The 20,938-nt window shown below is 39.3% G+C and overlaps 1 protein-coding gene and 1 pseudogene across 2 annotated transcripts in view; one reads left to right on the top strand and one right to left on the bottom strand.

Annotated features, from left to right (window-relative positions):
- LOC126412625 (OTU domain-containing protein 7B-like) overlaps positions 1-17,245 on the top strand; it is a 121,863-nt gene extending 104,618 nt beyond the window's left edge. The window contains exons 11-12 of one of the 2 annotated variants that reach the window (XM_050082300.1): positions 3,277-3,443; positions 10,521-17,242. In XM_050082300.1, coding sequence (XP_049938257.1) covers positions 3,277-3,443; positions 10,521-10,599 — 246 coding nt within the window. In that variant the 3' untranslated portion in view covers positions 10,600-17,242. Of the gene's footprint in view, positions 1-3,276; positions 3,444-10,520 lie in introns of both variants that reach the window. The other variant, XM_050082302.1, reaches the window with a different exon arrangement.
- On the bottom strand, positions 5,956-6,073 carry LOC126413687 (5S ribosomal RNA; annotated as a pseudogene).
- Positions 17,246-20,938: the final 3,693 nt, after the last annotated feature.

The raw sequence follows: 20,938 nt of genomic DNA on the forward strand, positions 1-20,938 counted from the left end.
GTCGACAGACACATAAACAACCACAAACATACACACAAAATTCAAGCTTTCGGAACAAACTGTTGCCTCATCAGGAAAGAGGGAAGGAGAGGGAAAGACGAAAGGAAGTGGGTTTTAAGGGAGAGGGTAAGGAGTCATTCCAATATGTGTGTGTGTGTGTGTGTGTGTGTGTGTGTGTGTGTGTGTGTGTGTGTGTGTGTGTGTGTGTGTGTGTGTGTGGGCGCGCGCATACCCGTCCTTTTTTCCCCCTAAGGTAAGTCTTTCCGCTCCCGGGATTGGAATGACTCCTTACCCTCTCCCTTAAAACCCACTTCCTTTCGTCTTTCCCTCTCCTTGCCTCTTTCCTGATGAGGCAACAGTTTGTTGCGAAAGCTTGAATTTTGTGTGTATGTTTGTGGTTGTTTGTGTGTCTGTCGACCTGCCAGCACTTTCATTTGGTAAGTCAAATCATCTTTGTTTTTAGATATATATTTCCTACGTGGAATGTTTCCCTCTATTATAACCAATTCTGATTTTAAAGTTTATATCCTGAATATCCGGTTGTAACTTTTTACAAATGGAATTAAATGCAGACAATTTGTTGATACTATTGATTAGACTTGCCTGCAAATGGTTGCAGGAAAGTTATTATTCAATATATTTTCAATCTTTAGTTTCTTTCATACATCCGGAATTTAATGGTAACATATGTTAATTTCCTGTGCAATATTTACTTTTCTTGTTCATGATATATTTCCACCCAGATCATCTTCCTGCTATCATAGCTCCAGTGCTCACATCAATTCTGTATGTTGTTTTTAGGTAGTTCTAAACTCAAAAATTATGACTCCATCATGTACACAATCCTGCACAAACACTTATTCGTTTTTCCTTCTGTCGTGATAACCCTAGTACATATCCCAAGCATTGTAAAGTTTCTGTGATTCATTCAAAGGAGGATTGCTTTTTTAAAGGCTGCTGTCACCCATGCTGTATGCATGAAATCTTTGTCTGATGCCATGAAACATGCATGAATCCTTCTGTTCACTTTTTCATATGATCCACTTTTGGTGTGAAACTATCTGATTCTGTATCCTTCAGAAGCTACTCCATCTTGTTCCCAACAAGAACACAGTAAAGCAGACATAATGGTGGTAAGATACTGGAATGGTTTCCTTCTCCAAAACATCTTCTAAGAAGTAATTGGATCTCACTGTAAAGAAGCATTTTTCTCTTTTCAGGCATGTGTTTTACATAAACATAACATTTTTCTTTGACAGTAAATAGTAAGACTTGTTGCGTTTTGATGTGCAGTGTGCTATTTATAGTAGTGCCGTATCTGTACCATAATTATATCATGGTAGAGTTTCTTAGATGGTACAAAGTGCCATCAGATTGTTTCCATTAATATGTTGGTGACATATTTGTGGTCTGGTCTTGTTGTGGATTGGAGTAGTTTAAAAACTATCTAGAACACTTAAACATGATCCAGACCATCATCAAAATGTAGGAAACAGAGGTGGTCAGGCAACTGCTTTCCCTTAATGTTTTAGAAAAGCGTAATACGTGGCTTCTTGTACAGGAAATGAATCTTATAATTGTAACATCCTCACCTTCAGCTACTGTCATGACTCTGAGAAATACTCTGCTAAGAACATATACTCCAAGGCAGGGCAGTCTTGCTGAGGAATAGTTCAACCTGTCTGTAATTGTCAATAAAAATTGATATTCTGAAAAATTGAGCAAGTGGTGCAGCAAACTTTGTTGTTATCGAAATTGAGATAAAAGATCCAACCATTGCATATTTCACATATGGCAGTACAATCGCTTTGAAAATATGTAGACTGTACTGAAAATGTGATCTTTTTTCCTTCCACCAGTAATTACATCTACTCCACAAGGATAGAAACAGATTAGGCGTCTGAACATCAGATGTTTAGCATATACAAAAAACGCCATTTCGTATGACATGGCACTCTCTGAAGAGCATAGGAATTAAATGAAAGGCATACCAGAGATTATAGTGACCAATCAGAACATTGATCACTTTCCATGCAGTCACCAGATGATTTACAACTAGACCAGTTTTTTTCCAGATTTCTGGGGCAATGCCATTAACATTTTGTAAAATAAGATACTGCAAAACCTAATAATTCCTATCTCCAGTATAAGCAAAGACCACTATCAGACATTCAGGTTAGTGCTGAATTAATGGAAATAACTCATATGAGTTGTAGAGGTAAGAGGGGATGGATATAATTTGCAGGTTTCAAAAGTGAACATAGATATAAATGATAGAATTCTTGCAACTCTGAGAATTGAATGACACATGGGTTATCTTTACTCATCATCTCATTAGACTTGATACAGTGAGCACAACCAACATTGCTGACGGTTCCTCGAAGAGGATTACAAGGGCAGCAGATTAAATATTTTGTTGGCGAACCCAGCAACCAATTGGAATGCTGAAAGTGTTATATATAAGTCTGTTACACCCAGTTTTACTGAAACATCACTGCATTGACTCCTTTCCTTTGACAACAATAAAACTTCCTCTGTGCAGTGGTTTTGTCCTTTGCATAAAACATAAATTTAAGGCATTTACGGTGTTTATTTTGCAAGATTTCTCCTATGGAAGGAAGAGCAGCAAATATCAACAGTTACGAAAGGATTTCACTGCCAAGGGAAAGGTATTTACTATCACTTTAAGAGCGAAAAAACATATTATGCTCACAGATTGCCCAGTCACCGCTTGACTTGTTGTTTGTCTACTGTTTGCTCTGTCTCAGTTTAATCATCCATGGTTGTATTGTTCCACTGTACCTATGTTACTGACCATGTTTTACAATTCTTCACCATTCTTTATTGTAGTTGTTTCCATTTCTGTTGTAGCTTTCCTTTTATAAACTGTTACTGTAACAACAGCATCTTGTTGTTCCTTTTCATCCCTCCAACCAGATAGATGTGTTTAGTAGCAGATGTTAATAATTTACATTGTAGAGAAAAGTAAATTGTCAGGTGGGGAAAGGCATAACCCTGTATGAATACAATATGTATGAAACATGATGATGGAATTGGAATAGATTTTCATTTCTAGGGCGAAAACTGACAGTAACCAGTTCAATAATATTTAATTACCTGGTAAGTGAGGAGAGGAAAAAATCTGTTAAGTGAATCTGTGAAATTAATTTTCGATTTCCCCCAGAAAGATATATCCAGATGTCACTGTGATCTCTGTTTATAGTGCTCATGCAGAATAAAATATATTATGTCATATACATATGTATTTGTGTGCAGGAAATAGTCAGTGGGAGACACACACATGTGGCAACACTGACTTCTCCACAACTTCCGAAAGCCGGCCACGGAGTGGAACTGCCACATGTTGAAAAAGCTGGCACTCCGTGTAGAAATAATCACTGCCATTTCTATGGCTCGCCAGACTCTGACCACTATTGCTCACGGTATGTACTACATGCACTTCAGATGTACTGAGCTCTGTAGCATTTCATCATTATACATGAACTTGAGTCCCTGCTGCTAAGCTGCTGTTCTCATGCATACTTTATTTCTTAAGCTGACAGTATGTCACAGTAATGTCTATGGGACAGAACGCAAGCAATTTAGTATGTTCACAGGTGCAGGAATCCAAGTCATGCAGTGTCCATAATCTTACGGCTTTTAGATGCACCATATAGCAAGCCCCTATTAACATTTTTATTAGATATTGTTGTCGAAGAAACAATACCACGTAAGTGACTCTATATCGATGTGCCGTGTAAATACAAAAGTGCATGCAGCTACCGCACACGGGTATTACCTGTTAGTTATCTCTGTATATTGGAAAGCAGTTTTGTGTCAAGGTTTCAGTTGACTGAAGTGAGTAGATTTTTTTCTAGACAATCTTTTCATTGCAAGTGAGTTTGTCACTCCCTTCGGAGTAGGGTATGACAGTGCAGTTTCATTTTATGTAAGAGTGATTGACTGCTGCCAGCCACTACACCAGTCACTAATCCCCTGTAAGTCTTCCTATATTTTTCTGCTGTAGCCTTCTAAAACTGAATTCTCTCAACAGATAATGGCATCATCCCAAACAGCCTTATAGGCCTTTTGATGCTTCAGTTAGGTTGTATTTCATTTTTTTGCAATTACACAGAAATTAAAATATTTTACTTTGTTCAGCTTAATTTTCATTGTAAAAAATTGCAAGTTCATCATTCTATAATAAAAGCAAGTGTGTGTGCATTGACGGAAATCCAGAAAATCAGAAAAGCCAGTTACGTGGTATTGTTCCTTAGATGACAATATTTTGGTACATTCACTATCAAGTTGTATGTCAGTTACACATGTGAGAACTAAAGTTACTGGACAGTGGGCATAATATGTTGTCTTGAAGTTTGCAGATGACGCATGAGCCATACACCAGCCTCCTCACTCAGGTCACTAACTTGCTAATACAGAACCTCATGACTCAGCTGAAGTCTGCTATTAAATGAAATTTTAATTACAAAAATTGGACCAGTCAATGGCAGGCATATATTTCCTGTTACAAATGTATGTACTTACCCGTTAACCCCAAACCTTTTCATAAGATCTTGTAAAGCAGGCTATATAACAGCGAAGTTCGCAATTGCTTTTTTGAGTAGGGACATTTAAGCTTGGTATCTGTTTTGTACAGTACAAAAGGAGTGAGTCATATTTTTGAATAGACATTCACCACTTTCTGCAGCTGTACAGACTAAAACTGCACTGAACTCTGATGTATATGCAGTCATCAGCTATGTATGGATGCCTAACAACTCTGCCTGACAAGCTATGCATGTACTCCATGGCACAAATGCACCTCCCTCCAGTATTTAAACAATTAAGTATTTTGAGTTTAGATTAACCAATGTGGAGACAGGAAATCACAGGAGCAACTGAAATAGCGCATTGCTTCACTGCGATTTGCATTTATTGTAAGACTTGATAACAGACCAAGAAAATGTCACATGTTACACTTTACAGATAATACCACTAGAATAATAATAAACACCTGATTCAGTTTTCTAAACTTTAGTTAAAGTTCAGCAGGGGAACACACTTAAAGTTCTCCCATAAATATAAATATGTGCGTATGTGCATTAAAGAACTGGTTATGAAACAGTCACTTATAACATCAAGGCAGGTACATTCCATGTAAAGAGAAAATAATTAGCAAGTTTACACATTGACTAGAACATTAAAATGAATAACAGGAAAGTGCACCATCCACAACACCTTACGGTGACAGTTAACCTTCAATAAGTTCCTTTCTTTCCAATATGACATTAAGTACAGCTCAATAGTAATTAAAAATTTTAGATTCCACCCATATATATATAAACGCATACACTCACATAAGCACAATTACAAACTGGTGGAAAAAAACAATAAATTGGAAATTGACAAATCTATACTCAAAGGAGCCACACTCCATCCAATCCCCCCAAAAAGGGCAACTTAATGGCTACCTGGAGTAACAAATTAAGAGTAGCATGCTTATAGATTGACTTATAGATTGACTAGAATAAAGGAATAAATAACACATATATGGCTTCTGACGGCCAACAAACTATGTTGGGCTATTGAGCAGTGATTAATTTAAATAGCCACAACATACACTAACCAGGTTAGCGCCTTATGTAAAGACAAGCATTGAGCAAGGACCCTGGTCAGAAGGCAATCAAAACTAGCAGGATTTCCTTACACGAAAGACGTGCCAACACATCAGTTCATACCCCAGAATTAACTTAAGAACTCCGTCGTCAGGTCACGAGTGGCCTACCGGGACCATCCGACTCTCGTGTCATCCTCAGTGGAGGGTGCATATAGGAGGGGCTTGGGGTCAGCACACTGCTCTCCCGGTTGTTATGATGATATTCCTGACTGAAGCCGCTACTATTCAGTCAAGTAGCTCCTCAATTGGCATCACGAGGCTGAGTGCACCCCGAAAAATGGCAACAGCGCATGGTGGCCTGGATGGTCACCCATCCAAGTGCCGACCACGCCCGACAGTGCTTAACTGCGGTGATCTCAGGGGAACTGGTGTATCCATTGTGGCAAGGCCGTTGCCCCCAGAATCAACTAACGCAACATAAATCATTGACACAATTCAGATAATATTTTAAAACAACATACTTAAATACCTTGGTTTACCACAAGCCTTAATTAGTAAACAGATTAGGCACTGTTATTAAAGCCATGCAAATGAGGTAGCAAGTTAAGGTCTACAGTTCTACTTTGCCATTTAAAACGTGTCGTGATGAGGAAAAGGAAGAATCCAGCTAATTAACTGAAAGACACAACTTGGATTCAGTATTTGACGGTGCATTCAAAATCAACAAACAAAGGTGAGAGTCAAGTTTACACTTGCAAATAGTTCACACAGAATCTGAGCATAAGGTGGACATTAAATGAACTGCTCCTGGCTCAGTCATTTCCACACCGATGAAACAAATAATCTTCGCCGAATTACTGTAGATGTTGGAATGCCCAGTTGCTTGCAAATAACGCCAAATAATGGTCAAAACGTCTTATTTTAAGTCCGACGACATCCATAGGATAGGAGTTTCAATGGATAACCAGCCCTCATCCCCTTTGATCCATCTGCTTCCAAGACAGTAACATTGGCTGCTATCACGGCCTTAACGATGCATCACACCTGACACAAGTCACGCCAAACGTCAACAAAATGGCATGGCCACGTGTATGCTCCCAGATGTCCTCAATTAGAGTTCCTCCTCCAGACCGACACTCTCTCACAAATGTGGCAGGCAGCCGGCTGCAGCAAGCCACAGTGCCCTCTGGCTAGGGTAAGGCGGCGACAGAGCGTGAAGTGGGAGTTTGAAAAGGAACACGCTACAGACAAGGAGGAAATGCGAAGAACCAACAGTGAAATTTTGCCATGGTTCACTCCATAAAGTAAACCCAGTCACTGCAACAGAGAAACATTCATAACTGGCTTACTAAACAACTGATAGATCTCTGAACCAAAGGTACCATTTTGAGGTAAAGGCTACAAAATGTAGTCTGAGCTACATGATTATTTTATGGACACAGCCCAAATAACAGTAGTATTTGTGAAATGAAAAGTGGAAATGTCAAACATTTTAAGTGAAATTTTTTTCACAAAACAAGTTTTCAGCAGTAGGGTGTTCTCAGTACCCCACTGCATATCTTTAGACTTATTCCATGTTCCGTAGCATAGAAAAAAATGTTTTAAGAATGCATTACTAGATGCTGTGTGGTCTTTGTGCAAAGCAGTGCTTCCCTCTGGAGTTCAAAGCCCTATGTGTCAAGGCCTCCTCCATTTAGTTTATGCGCAGCCTGGAATGATTTGAAGTGGTAACACATAAGTTTTTGGTGAGTGGGCACAGCTTTTTGAGCTGCAAATAGATGAAAATGAAATGTCATGTGACTAAAGCCTCCCGTCAGGTACACCATTCACTGTGTGCAAGTCTTTCAATTTGACGCCACTTCGGCGACTTGTACATCAGTAGGAATGAAATGATTATGATTAAGACAGCACAATACCCAGTTCCTGAGTGGAGAAAATCTCCGATCCATCTGGGAATAGAACCCAGTCCCTTAGGATTGACATTCTGTCGCGCTGACCTCTCAGCTACCGGGGGTGGACTGCAAAGAGATTTTAAAACTATAGAGAAGCGAAGAAAGGTAAGCAAAGCCTTTGTTCTGCAAGATTTACTCAAGGTTGTTGAATCAGCTAAAATTGTTATACCATTCCCTGTAGTTCCAGTGCATACAGACGATGTCTTTGGGTTGGAATATGTTGCTGATATATTGTTGTTTATAAAGGTATGAGAGATCTCTGAATGCAGTTTGATCAAAGTGTCTCAACTCATCCATTTGATATAGCTATTCAAAATACCTACACTGAAACAGAAGAAAGGAAAAATGTTAATGTATTCAAAAGAGGAAGTGCTATGCGTGATGCACACTGCACTGCAGTTTGTTTGAAAAACCAACCATATTTATTAGTTGTAAAACTGAAAGACCTGTTGAAAACATTTTAATTTCTTCCTCAACAACACAAGAAGGTTACAGTAAACTTTACCACAAGAATGGAGCTGCAAAACAGAAGTTAATACTGAGAGATCTTTACTTAAATCTAGCTTCGTTATTCTTGTTAAAAACAATTAAGATATGAGAAATGGTTTCGTTGACTAATTCTACTAGTTAAAACATTACTGCTCTGTCAGTAGGTTTTGGGATTTGTACTCTGAAGACAGTCTAAAATACTCAGCATGTCATTATAGACTGTACCTTGTTTATCTATGTGAAATTTTAGCATTGTAATTTGTGTTTCTTGTGTAGATACGTCATCATAAACTGTCTCATGTCTTTTAAAATCAGTGTAAATACAGCTAGGAGCTCCTGTTAGTGTTGTCTGGACTGTCTGTGCACTTTTGAGTTGTCTGATGATGGCCTAGAAAGGTGAAAGCTGGTTTGCAATGAAATATAAAATAAATGTTGTAAATATTGTTGTTGGGTTCAAATTAACGAAAGCGCTGGCAGGTTGATAGACACACAAACACAAACATACACACAAAATTCAAGCTTTTGCAACCCATGGTTGCTTCATCAGGAAAGAGGGAAGGAGAGGGAAAGACGAATGGATGTGGGTTTTAAGGGAGGGGGTATGGAGTCATCTTTCCCTCTTTCCTGATGAAGCAACCGTGGGCCGCGAAAGATTGAAATTTGTGTGTGTGTGTGTGTGTGTGTGTGTGTGTGTGTGTGTGTGTGTGTGTGTGTTCATGATCGAAGTCTCAAGTCATCGATACGCACATAAAAAAGAAGAGAAGCTTTCTAGCTTTTGGAAAAATCCTTTAATGGGCTAGAGTAGTGAGTTCATGTGGGGACTGATGGTGACGAAGACATGGAGATGTGGAATGGGAAGGGGTGGCAAAACAAAAGGGGTGTGTCTGGGGTGAGGTGTTGGGAGTGGGAATAACAGTAGCATATATGGTGTCTTTGCCTCGGTGCAAATCATGAAAATAACATCAATGATTCAGAATTGGACAAGGATTTGGGTTACTGGAAGGCTGTAACGTTCCCTCTTGATGGAAGGCTGGCATAAGATCGTGCCATGTAAGTGATTGTAGTCACTGATTTGTCTTCCACACAAAGGAGGATAAGTAGCTGTGTGTAGAAGGTTTAAGGAAACAGATAATGGATTTGTAGTCGGAATGATGTTCGGAGAGGTAGTGTTCAATAGTAGCAAGGCTGTGGACATGAGGGATGTTGGTGTCCGTCTCCCCCTCTGTCCGTCCGTCTCCCCCTCTGTCCGTCCGTCTCCCCCTCTGTCCGTCCGTCTCCCCCTCTGTCCGTCCGTCTCCCCCTCTGTCCGTCCGTCTCCCCCTCTGTCCGTCCGTCTCCCCCTCTGTCCGTCCGTCTCCCCCTCTGTCCGTCCGTCTCCCCCTCTGTCCGTCCGTCTCCCCCTCTGTCCGTCCGTCTCCCCCTCTGTCCGTCCGTCTCCCCCTCTGTCCGTCCGTCTCCCCCTCTGTCCGTCCGTCTCCCCCTCTGTCCGTCCGTCTCCCCCTCTGTCCGTCCGTCTCCCCCTCTGTCCGTCCGTCTCCCCCTCTGTCCGTCCGTCTCCCCGCGCCCCCCCCCCCTCTGTCCGTCCGTCTCCCCGCGCCCCCCCCCCTCTGTCCGTCCGTCTCCCCGCGCCCTCCCCCCTCCCCCCTTCCGCCCATGCCCGTCCGTCTCCCCGCACCCCCCCCCCCCCTTCCGCCCCTGCCCGTCTGTAATCCTCCCTATTGTTGTTTTAAATTACTTACATAAATTCTTTTTATATCTGAAATATTATTTGTAACATCTTTCCATTATTCTGGAAGTAGTTATTTGTAGTTTAGCCTTATATAGAAGTGAAACATGTACAACAGTATTGATGGCAAGAGAATAGAAACTTTTGAAATTTGGTGGTACAGAGGAAGGTTGAAGATTAGATGAGTAAAGTGAAGTGGGGAGGAAAATGTCAGATAAAACTTGATTTAAAACAGAAATTAATCAATAAGACGTATCCTGACACTTCATGGCATAATTTATTTCTTAATGATGGGGAGTGGGGAGGGTGGCGGGTATAAATTTTAGGGGGAGATCAAGATTAGATGACAGTAAAGAATTTATATGGATATATGTTGTGGAAGTTCTGCAGAGATGAAGAGGCTTCCTAAAGTCAGGCTGGTATGAAGAGCTGTATCAACAAAATTTTCGGGTTTAAGAGCACTACAACAGCAACAGTTTTACATAATAAAGAAAATCATGATTTACTGATTTGCATTGTCTGTCATGTGTGAAATTCATTTGGCTTAGTAATTAAACAGCAGTTCCATTTTCTCTTCAGTGTCTTAAAAACATAATAAGTGATAATGGAGCAGATGAATAAAAAAATAAAAAATAAAAAAAAACAATAATACGCTAATGATGAATGTGGCCCCCTTCTTTTTTAATCTCTCAATTGTCATAAGTATTTTTGTAACACAAGAAATTTTATTTTACAGATGCTATCGTGAGAACACAGTAACTGGTGTGAATACAGCAGCAGTGCGCAGTCTGCAAGTACAGGAAGTCAATCGATAGTGCACCATACTCACTTTTGTTCCTTTGCATCCCTAAAAGGGACTACAACTATGTGTAGCTGTACTGTAAATAATGTTAATGAGCTTTAATGATGGTCAATATTCTCTGAGAAATTGCTGCATACCATTTCGTAGATAGCATATTTTTAAACATCTATTTTCATATCATCGGAACTATAGGCATTTAGCATTACATTTGCACTTGCATAACTTTGATTGTAGCCAAAGTTGTGTGCCAGAAGTTACGTAAGATTAATACATAGTTGTTGTCAGTGGCAGATATGGAGCCTGTCCATGTTACTGAAGCACCTGCAGGTTTCAAATGAGTACTGCAATCTTGTGATTGGTGTGTTTATTCAAGCATCATCTCAGAAACCAATTTTTGTTATGATGTTGACCGTAACATCACTTTGTAATGGCCTTAGACAGATTTATACTGGTATCATGTGCTATGCATAACTTGATACTGTATATTGAAAGTGAATATGAAAGTATTTGTGTGTTCAGATAATTTTCATTTCGTGTATCTGTTGTTGTATGGTATATAAAAGTAACATGTCTTGGTACTCTGAGTCAGAATGGGTAACTTCCTAATCAACTTTTACAGTGCAGTTATTTAGTATCTCTCTTTTGTTTAAGGAGTTTGTATGAAGTTGCAACTGTAATACACTTCTTTGTAACTTGTAGCAGATGGAAAAACTGTGCAGTGTTGTGCACTCACATGATTTACATATTCATTATGGTTGTTGGAAGAATTGTCCATCACTGGGCAAATATAATATGGATCAAAGGTAGTGTGGCAAGTTTAGTGGCCCAGAAAGTACTCCAAAGCTATTTTTAAAAAGAAACTATTTAAAAAAAGCTTGTCTCTTGATTAACCCTTAAGGCATCTACCTACCTTATAGCAACTTAACAGGGTATTGTTATGCTCTTTAACCTAAAATATATTTTAAGAAGACATGTGCCTGGAGAGCTTCTTATTGTGATAAAATAGGTTATTTTGAATATCCATATACACAGTTTTGTTCCTTTTAAATCTTGTTTGAATATTAGAACATTAGGATAAATGTTAGCATTTGTACCTGAGTGGTGTTTACACCTGCCACATGTCAGGTGATATAAATTTTTCTTATTTTTATTGTAAAGGACCATTCAGTCCTTTGTGCTGTTCCAAGCAAGGAAAATTTGAATGTTTTAGTGACGTAGTCATAATTTTTATTATAAATTTTCATTCACTGGTAGTATCAGGCTTTTAAATGTTGCTTATAAAGCTTGATTTTGTGTTGTTGAACTTTTTAGTTATTCTGAATGGTAAAGAAATATGCAGTAAGTGGCAATCATACTGCTTTTGTTATCTAAGTAGTGAAGAACATTAGATTAGCATTAGTACAATGTCAGATGCTCTGGGTATTTTTACAAGTGTTTTAATACTTTTCTACTTAATGTTTAGCTGTAAAAAAATTTTTGATTTTATATTTGTAATGTATGTAATGAAACATGTGAATTTAATCTGTGATAAGACAATGAGCATTACACAATAAGCTTTTAAAATGTTGCATGTAATTAAGTATTAATAGGAACTTCAACTTGAGGGTATTGTTCTTGCCATTGGACATTTGCTTGAAAATGAACCAATCTGTTTTTGTATTGTGTAACTGTCTTCCAGTTTTAAATATTGAAAACAATTTGTTGTGTTTTACTTGGAGAATGTATTATGATGTGTTTACAACAAGTGTCCTGACAATATAAATTCCAAAACTGACCATAGCCATAGCTAAAGATATGAGATCTCCTCAGCACACAACTGGAATTAGTATTAAGATGATCTCAAAAGAGAATTACACACACAGTTTAAGATTTAAGAGACTATTAAAAGTAGTTGCTGTTAATTTTTATAGTGTGCCCTGATTATATATCATGCTAACAGTTTCTTAAGGGCTATATTGAGAAGTGTAATTTCTGGAAGACAACTGCAACAGATACCATTCAATCATGAATGTTCCAATTGTATGTGTAGCACTGATTTATTGGAATGGCCAAGGAATTTTGAAGAATGTGGGCAGCAGAAATGGGACTGAAATGAGGTGTACCCCTTAGCAATAACTGGCTGTGGCAGCTGAGGATGCTGTAGTCGTTTTCTTTTCTTCCCTGTAGAATTCCCTCTGATCAATTTCAAATATCAGATGTTGTGCAATTGTGTACTTTCTATACACCTTAAGAAAGTTTTGGCCTCTAGGTATTAATTTTTCTTATAGGTTTTGATGGAATTTAATTCAAATTTGATCCTGGCTTGTGTATGATTCTACAAATTCCTGAAGTTATTGTGGGCTTTTTCTCCACTTCTTGTGTCATTTATTAAGTGTTCTTTCTTTGTTGTTTAGCTTTCTTCAAAAGGAGATGTCCAGCCCTCTTTTCCGATTGTGTATGAAGTGTTTCTTTCTCTTTGGGGAAAGCAGAGAAACAGCTTCAGAAAGTGTGGTTATGTGTAGGCAAAGAGTGGACCTGGGGAGGGATGATGTTTGTGCTTTCAGTCAATGAATAGAGTGCTGTTTTATGCAGAGATGATACAATAATCTTAGGTGTTATAGAAACATTTAATGTAACTTCAACATGCACATATTAATGTAGTTTCAGCATGTTTATATTCATACCAGTAATAGATGTCTCAGCTGCAATTTATTACCAGTACGTGAGCAAGCTTGATTGACATTACTTCTAAATCAGTTATCATTAACAGTAATACAAGTTATATAACTCGAGTGCCTTCATCTATTTTTCTGACAGTTGCTTTTTTAAGTTTGAAAAACTTTTGGACAGTAAGTCATTGTTAATTTATACTATGGATAGTAGATAATTAAGTGGTTGTGAAGCATTGTGCAATTTAATGTATCAGCTTCATGCAAGTTCCTGTGAAAGGCTGATTTATTTCAGACAGGAAGAAATGTTTCTTTAAGAACTCTGTTCTGTGATTCTTGATATGTATTTCACTGAATGCAGTAATCAGTGAGTTCTCAAACTAGAAAATGTGTTCTGTATTTGGAATTCCGAGCCATATATAAGTTTTCTATTTCACTTGCTATAGAGATACACAACTTTAATCCTGGTGTGTGTGTGTGTGTGTGTGTGTGTGTGTGTGTGTGTGTGTGTGTGTGGTTTTTTCCTAGCTCCATCCCATTACTTGTTAACAAACCACCTTACATGGAACACTCCTACTCATTATCAAGACAGTTAATAAATTTATTTTTTGGAATGATATACAGAATTCTCATTGAGTGCTTCCCACATTTATTTCACAATTGATGATTGGAGGATTGTCAGTGTGCATTGTCCAATCTTTTTGATCCATCATGGAACAGAAACCACTGTCAGCAGTTTCTTTATTGTCCATGGTCATCTTTACCTTGAACTAGTATGGCTAGTGACATGGTTTTCTGAATAAGTATAGGTTTGGTATTAGTTTTATATAGCTGCCCTTCTGATTCTTTTTTATCCTTGTTGTTGTTGTTGTTGTTGTGGTCTTCAGTCCTGAGACTGGTTTGATGCAGCTCTCCATGCTACTCTATCCTTTGCAAGCTTTTTCATCTCCCAGTACCTACTGTAACCTACATCCTTCTGAATCTGCTTAGTGTATTCATCTCTTGGTCTCCCCCTACGATTTTTACCCTCCACGCTGCCCTCCAATACTAAATTGGTGATCCCTTGATGCCTCAGAACATGTCCTACCAACCGATCCCTTCTTCTGGTCAAGTTGTGCCACAAACTTCTCTTCTCCCCAATCCTATTCAATACCTCCTCATTAGTTATGTGATCTACCCATCTAATCTTCAGCATTCTTCTGTAGCACCACATTACGAAAGCTTCTATTCTCTTCTTGTCCATACTAGTTATCGTCCATGTTTCACTTCCATACATGGCTACACTCCATACAAATACTTTCAGAAACGACTTCCTGACACTTAAATCTATACTCGATGTTAACAAATTTCTCTTCTTCAGAAACGATTTCCTTGCCATTGCCAGTCTACATTTTATATCCTCTCTACTTCGACCATCATCAGTTATTTTACTCCCTAAATAGCAAAACTCCTTTACTACTTTAAGTGTCTCATTTCCTAATCTAATTCCCTCAGCATCACCCGATTTAATTTGACTACATTCCATTATCCTCGTTTTGCTTTTGTCGATGTTCATCTTATATCCTCCTTTCAAGACACTGTCCATTCCGTTCAACTGCTCTTCCAAGTCCTTTGCTGTCTCTGACAGAATTACAATGTCATTGGCGAACCTCAAAGTTTTTACTTCTTCTCCATGAATTTTAATACCTACTCCCAATTTTTCTTTTGTTTCCTTTACTGCTTGCTCAATATACAGATTGAACAACATCGGGGAGAGGCTACAACCCTGTCTTACTCCCTTCCCAACCACTGCTTCCCTTTCATGTCCCTCGACTCTTATAACTGCCATCTGGTTTCTGTACAAATTGTAAATAGCCTTTCGCTCCCTGTATTTTACCCCTGCCACCTTTAGAATTTGAAAGAGAGTATTCCAGTCAACATTGTCAAAAGCTTTCTCTAAGTCTACAAATGCTAGAAACGTAGGTTTGCCTTTCCTTAATCTTTCTTCTAAGATAAGTCGTAATGTCAGTATTGCCTCACGTGTTCCAGTGTTTCTACGGAATGCAAACTGATCTTCCCCGAGGTTGGCTTCTACTAGTTTTTCCATTCGTCTGTAAAGAATTCGTGTTAATATTTTGCAGCTGTGACTTATTAAGCTGATAGTTCGGTAATTTTCACATCTGTCAACACCTGCTTTCTTTGGGATTGGAATTATTATATTCTTCTTGAAGTCAGAGGGTATTTCGCCTGTTTCATACATCTTGCTCACCAGATGATAGAGTTTTGTCAGGACTGGCTCTCCCACGGCCGTCAGTAGTTCCAATGGAATATTGTCTACTCCGGGGGCCTTGTTTCGACTCAGGTCTTTCAGTGCTCTGTCAAACTCTTCACGCAGTATCGTATCTCCCATTTCATCTTCATCTACATCCTCTTCCATTTCCATAATATTGTCCTCAAGTACATCGCCCTTGTATAGACCCTCTATATACTCCTTCCACCTTTCTGCTTTCCCTTCTTTGCTTAGAACTGGGTTTCCATCTGAGCTCTTGATATTCATACAAGTCGTTCTCTTATCTCCGAAGGTCTCTTTAATTTTCCTGTAGGCGGTATCTATCTTACCCCTAGTGAGATAGGCCTCTACATCCTTACATTTGTCCTCTAGGCATCCCTGCTTAGCCATTTTGCACTTCCTGTCGATCTCATTTTTGAGACGTTTGTATTCCTTTTTGCCTGTTTCACTTACTGCATTTTTATATTTTCTCCTTTCATCAATTAAATTCAATATTTCTTCTGTTACCCAAGGATTTCTACTAGCCCTCGTCTTTTTACCTACTTGATCGTCTGCTGCCTTCACTACTTCATCCCTCAAAGCTACCCATTCTTCTTCTACTGTATTTATTTCCCCCATTCCTGTCAATTGCTCCCTTATGCTCTCCCTGAATCTCTGTACAACCTATGGTTCTTTTAGTTTATCCAGGTCCCATCTCCTTAAATTCCCACCTTTTTGCAGTTTCTTCAGTTTTAATCTACAGGTCATAACCAATAGATTGTGGTCAGAGTCCACATCTGCCCCTGGAAATGTCTTACAATTTAAAACCTGGTCCCTAAATCTCTGTCTTACCATTATATAATCTGTCTGATACCTTTTAGTATCTCCAGGGTTCTTCCATGTATACAACCTTCTTTCATGATTCTTAAAACAAGTGTTAGTTATGATTATGTTGTGCTCTGTGCAAAATTCTACCAGGCGGCTTCCTCTTTCATTTCTGTCCCCCAATCCATATTCACCTACTATGTTTCCTTCTCTCCCTTTTCCTACTGATGAATTCCAGTCACCCATGACTATTAAATTTTCGTCTCCCTTCACAATCTGAATAATTTCTTTTATCCTTGTTACTGAATCTAATAATGCCTACTTATGACATTTGCCCCTCAGCCAATCCAAGTAAAATGTTTGTCTATTCTGCATGAATATTTTTACCAACACTACCAGTCTTTGTATGCCACCATCAGGGGGCATAGTTTTAAATCTTGGAAGGACTCTTTCGTCTATCAGGGGAATGTGGGGCTCAAACCAGACTCTCTTTAAGTTTCATGGTTGATGATCTAGAAATTGTGAGCCACATAAGCTTTCCTTGTGGCCCAGATAACAGTTTGTCTACTGATACCTCTTTTACAAGTCTTAACTTTGTAGAGCATTAGCCGAGACACTGAGATTCTTGCTAGTGTGGCAGAAACTGTGCCGCACAGAACAACTAGGAATAAAAACCTAAGGGGAATTTCTGCACTACTGACTGAGTTGTAGCAAAGAGCAGTTGGCATACTGAAGCTGTTACTCTGTAATGGTTTAGCTCCTGAAGAACTGTCCTGAAAAGTTGTCAGTCTGGGTTTGAGTCATATGTGACACATTGTTTTAATCTGCCAAAATGGTTAACAGTTTGAGGCACAATCATTTGCACCTGTAGTAAATTTCTGTTTTCATACCCAAGAAAATTTAAGTTCATGTGCCTTTTATTGCAATAAAGAACTACATGTTGAAGTCAACAATAAAATGTGTATACTTACTTCTTTACTAGAAACACTAGTTAATTCAGTAGGTGAACCAGAATTAAAATTAAATAGTAACGATTTCTAGATAGTCATTAACCTGAAAACACAGTATTTAGCTGAAGTGTTATTGAAAAGAGGAACAAAATGGAAGTATGATTACCCTTGACTATTTTCATCTGTCCTGATTTTCTCTCTTAGGTTACGATAAAGATCAGTGTTCTTCTCAGATCATTTTAAGAGGTCTCACTTCTTTCATACCATTTCCGCTCTTCTTTTACAGATTGAGGAGTGTTTGATATAGAAAAGAAGATGGTGTTTGTTTTTTCTGTGTGAGAGTTTGTTGCCATGTAGTAAGTAGACATTCCTGCCTTTTAAAAGGTATCCTTTATTTCACCAGCTTAGTTGGATATTTATTTTTATGATGATTAATTTCAATCAACATTTGATTATCTTCGGACCCATGTTGTTGCATAAGCAACCTGTTGTATCTGTATGGAACTATGTAGTTCTGTAGGGAATCGTCAGCTTGCTTTCATAGTTACATAGGTCTGAAGATGTCACATATTGGTTGGAATTAGTCATTAAAAACAAATATCCAACTGAGATGGTGAATGTGTCAGCTGTAGTTAGTGATCTGTAAGCTAGGTGATCATGATAGGAAATATGATGACCAAGTGTTTCTTATGCCTAAGAGTACAACAAGATCTCTGCAACCCTCCCCCCCCCCCCCCCCCTCTCTCTCTCTCTCTCTCTCTCTCTCTCTCTCTCTCTCTCTCTCTCTCTCTCTCTCTCTCTCTCTCTCTCTCTCTCTCTCTTGTAAAATATTTTGTTATCAACTGCTCAAAATTAGAAATAAATATAACTTCCAGTATGATTCTGTTAATAGTCAAACATACTCTAAAGGTGAGACAGATAGGCTGTCTGGGTGTGGGCTGGATTCTTTTTTGAAGATGGGGTTTGTGGACTGCAGCAGATGCGAATCCTGGTGTCAATACAACAACTCTTTATTAGTTCTTTACTAATTCATACAGTTTGACATTCTTCTGATTGTGCCCCATTCTCTGGTGCGGTCCGGAGCTCCATCGTAATGTTCTGGCATTGTAGCTGCAGACATTGACATATGGTAGGTGGTGTGCACGTGCTGCTCGGGTGACAGAGCACTGTGCTGGCATCTCTGGTATGTATGGTGAGCTGAGATGGAAGGATGCAGCCATGCTGTGTTCACGGGCAGCCACCATCTCTCCTCTAATGCAGAAGGACCCGTCGTTCCAATGGTACGGTAATGGCGTTGCCCTGAGGCAGAGTCTCAACCGACAATGAGGACCAGGGGCAGGTGAATGGCGTGGTGTTGGCTCCCTGGGGTGGGCAGAGGCTTCTCCTTCACGTTCTGGTGGGAACAGAGTTCACAGCAGGGATACCTAGCAGGCAGTGGGTGTGGCCCTGCCAAGCCCAAATGTGAGTATACCTGGGCCAGTCTTTAAATATTGGTTCCTGGCACTGAATTTGTGTAAAGGCTGTGTTTGTGGACCACTGCAAATTGTCTGGAACAGGGCAGTGACTGGGATCTGGCATAATCATTTGTGGAAATCAGTTAATGTGGAGTGGTTTCTTGAAGGCTGGCCCCAGGGCATTAACACAGGGGATGGTATCACAGAAGTCTTGCTGCTACTGAGGGGTGCTGATCAAACAGGAGCAATGGCTGGCTGCAGCTGATTTCCATGGCTTGTGGCCTGATTTCAGCACTTACGGTCCAACGACACAGGAGCTGATTGTGCAGTTCAGTGACCAGCATCTGCTGTCTGGCTGCGGCCTCATTGCAGTTCTGGGCTCTGCCTTCTGCTCAAAGTTCTCATATAGTTTTGGGCTGATACAATCTCCTCTCCTCTGTGAAAAAAGTTTTCCCTTAGGTTTTACTGAAATAAAACCACTCCATAATTTACACTTATGTGTTTGTTCCTCCACTTGTGGTATCACATGGTACATTATTTGTCTGCCTTCACTGGTAACTACCTACACTTTCAAACAACCACTGTGTCGATGTGTTCTCATTTGCATGTGGTTACATTAGTTCAGTTTCAGTTCTGTTAGCAGCTATGTCATTCCTCTCGTGTGGGACAAAGGTATCAGGGAGGCATTGTAACCTTCTTATTTTCCGCATGCTAATTTTGAATTTCCTACATTCCCCCTGTTAGTTACGTCACATTCAACTATAACTCAAGGTACACAAACAGTATGATCCACTATCTGGCATTAACATAAAAAAAGAAACACACACTTCATGACTTGTACACTTCTCTTTCTGTTAAGCTGTACTGTTACTTTATCACTGTTACCTTGCAAACAATGAAGTCTAACTTTGGTGGAGCACAAGTGACCTATGCAAACAGAATGATTTATGCACTGTTCTAGTGTTTAGTGATACTGGCCTGTGTGAACTCTGTGGTTTGCACATTGTGCTTTTGCTCCACATTCTTGTACCTTAGCAACTCTGAAAGTTTATTTACAACGGTAAGAGATTCATGGTAATGTTGCTTTAGTCACGGCTTCAAGATGTCATGACTTGGGAAGCTATCCAAACTTACTTCCCCACATACATCAATAAACATATGTAATACTCTCATTTTTAAAGTAAATCTCCAGCACTTCACAATAAACCCTAATAGCTCCGTAACAGATACTTCTCTTTCTGAGAGCAAATAAGTAATCCAGTGGCATCGCCTCAAGATCTATCCAATATCACTGCCCAGCTACAGACAGTATAACAGGTGCACCTTTGCTGTAACCAGACTTCACATTTTCTCAGCCACAAGTGCTATATTTGCCCCACATGTGTTGATGTCAGATCTTTTGCTTGGTTGGCTATTGCTGCTGGTTTTACCGATATCATGAACATTGCTTCTCAAGGAATCAGGAGTGGTTTAACTGATGTCATCGCAGCCAATGACCTGTCAGCATCTGTGTGGTATATCAGTGCTTTGGTTGTTTTAAGACAATGCCACATGATGTAAAGGCAGTGAAACCTAACCAAACAAACCGTTTGGACTCTTTAATCTAGTTCTAATCCATCAGCACTGTACCACAGCTTAAACCTATGTTAATGAGCTAAGTAGTACCTGCTACTTGTTTTCCTTGGGTGTCACATTATCCAGATTGCATCGCCTAATATTCCTGGCTTAGCCACGATCTTGACTCCTACATTACGCCTATCTCTGATTACTAGTGTACATGGTACTCCTATTGTCCTTTCTCATCCAAAAACATTTACTCTGTACAATTCTTTAGTTACAACAAAAATCCTTATGTCTCTTCTGGCTTAACCTTCAGAAATCACCAAAGTGTATGGGGTACCCAAGGTTTTCCACATCTCAGCCAGGCACACTCTTAGCACTGGCTGGCATAATGCCCATTTTTATGGCAAACCCACCATCATACTGTGGGATGTGATTCAGTGCATGAGGTGGAGTGCCCAGGTAAATTGCGCTGAGTGCATGTTATTGGAGGTAATGGTCCGGCCCTCAGTCCCTTTCTAAACACCACAGTGGTATTTAACTCGGACATTAAGCAAAATAGTAGGAAAAGGTCAAACCAAAGGATGCAGGAAATCCCACGAGTGAAAGTAAAATTTTTTGTGCTACTTCTTACATATTTTGTTGCCCCATATTCTTGAGATCTCTG

The sequence above is a fragment of the Schistocerca serialis genome, chromosome 7, assembly GCF_023864345.2.
Source record: "Schistocerca serialis cubense isolate TAMUIC-IGC-003099 chromosome 7, iqSchSeri2.2, whole genome shotgun sequence".
Taxonomy (NCBI): Eukaryota; Metazoa; Arthropoda; class Insecta; order Orthoptera; family Acrididae; genus Schistocerca; species Schistocerca serialis.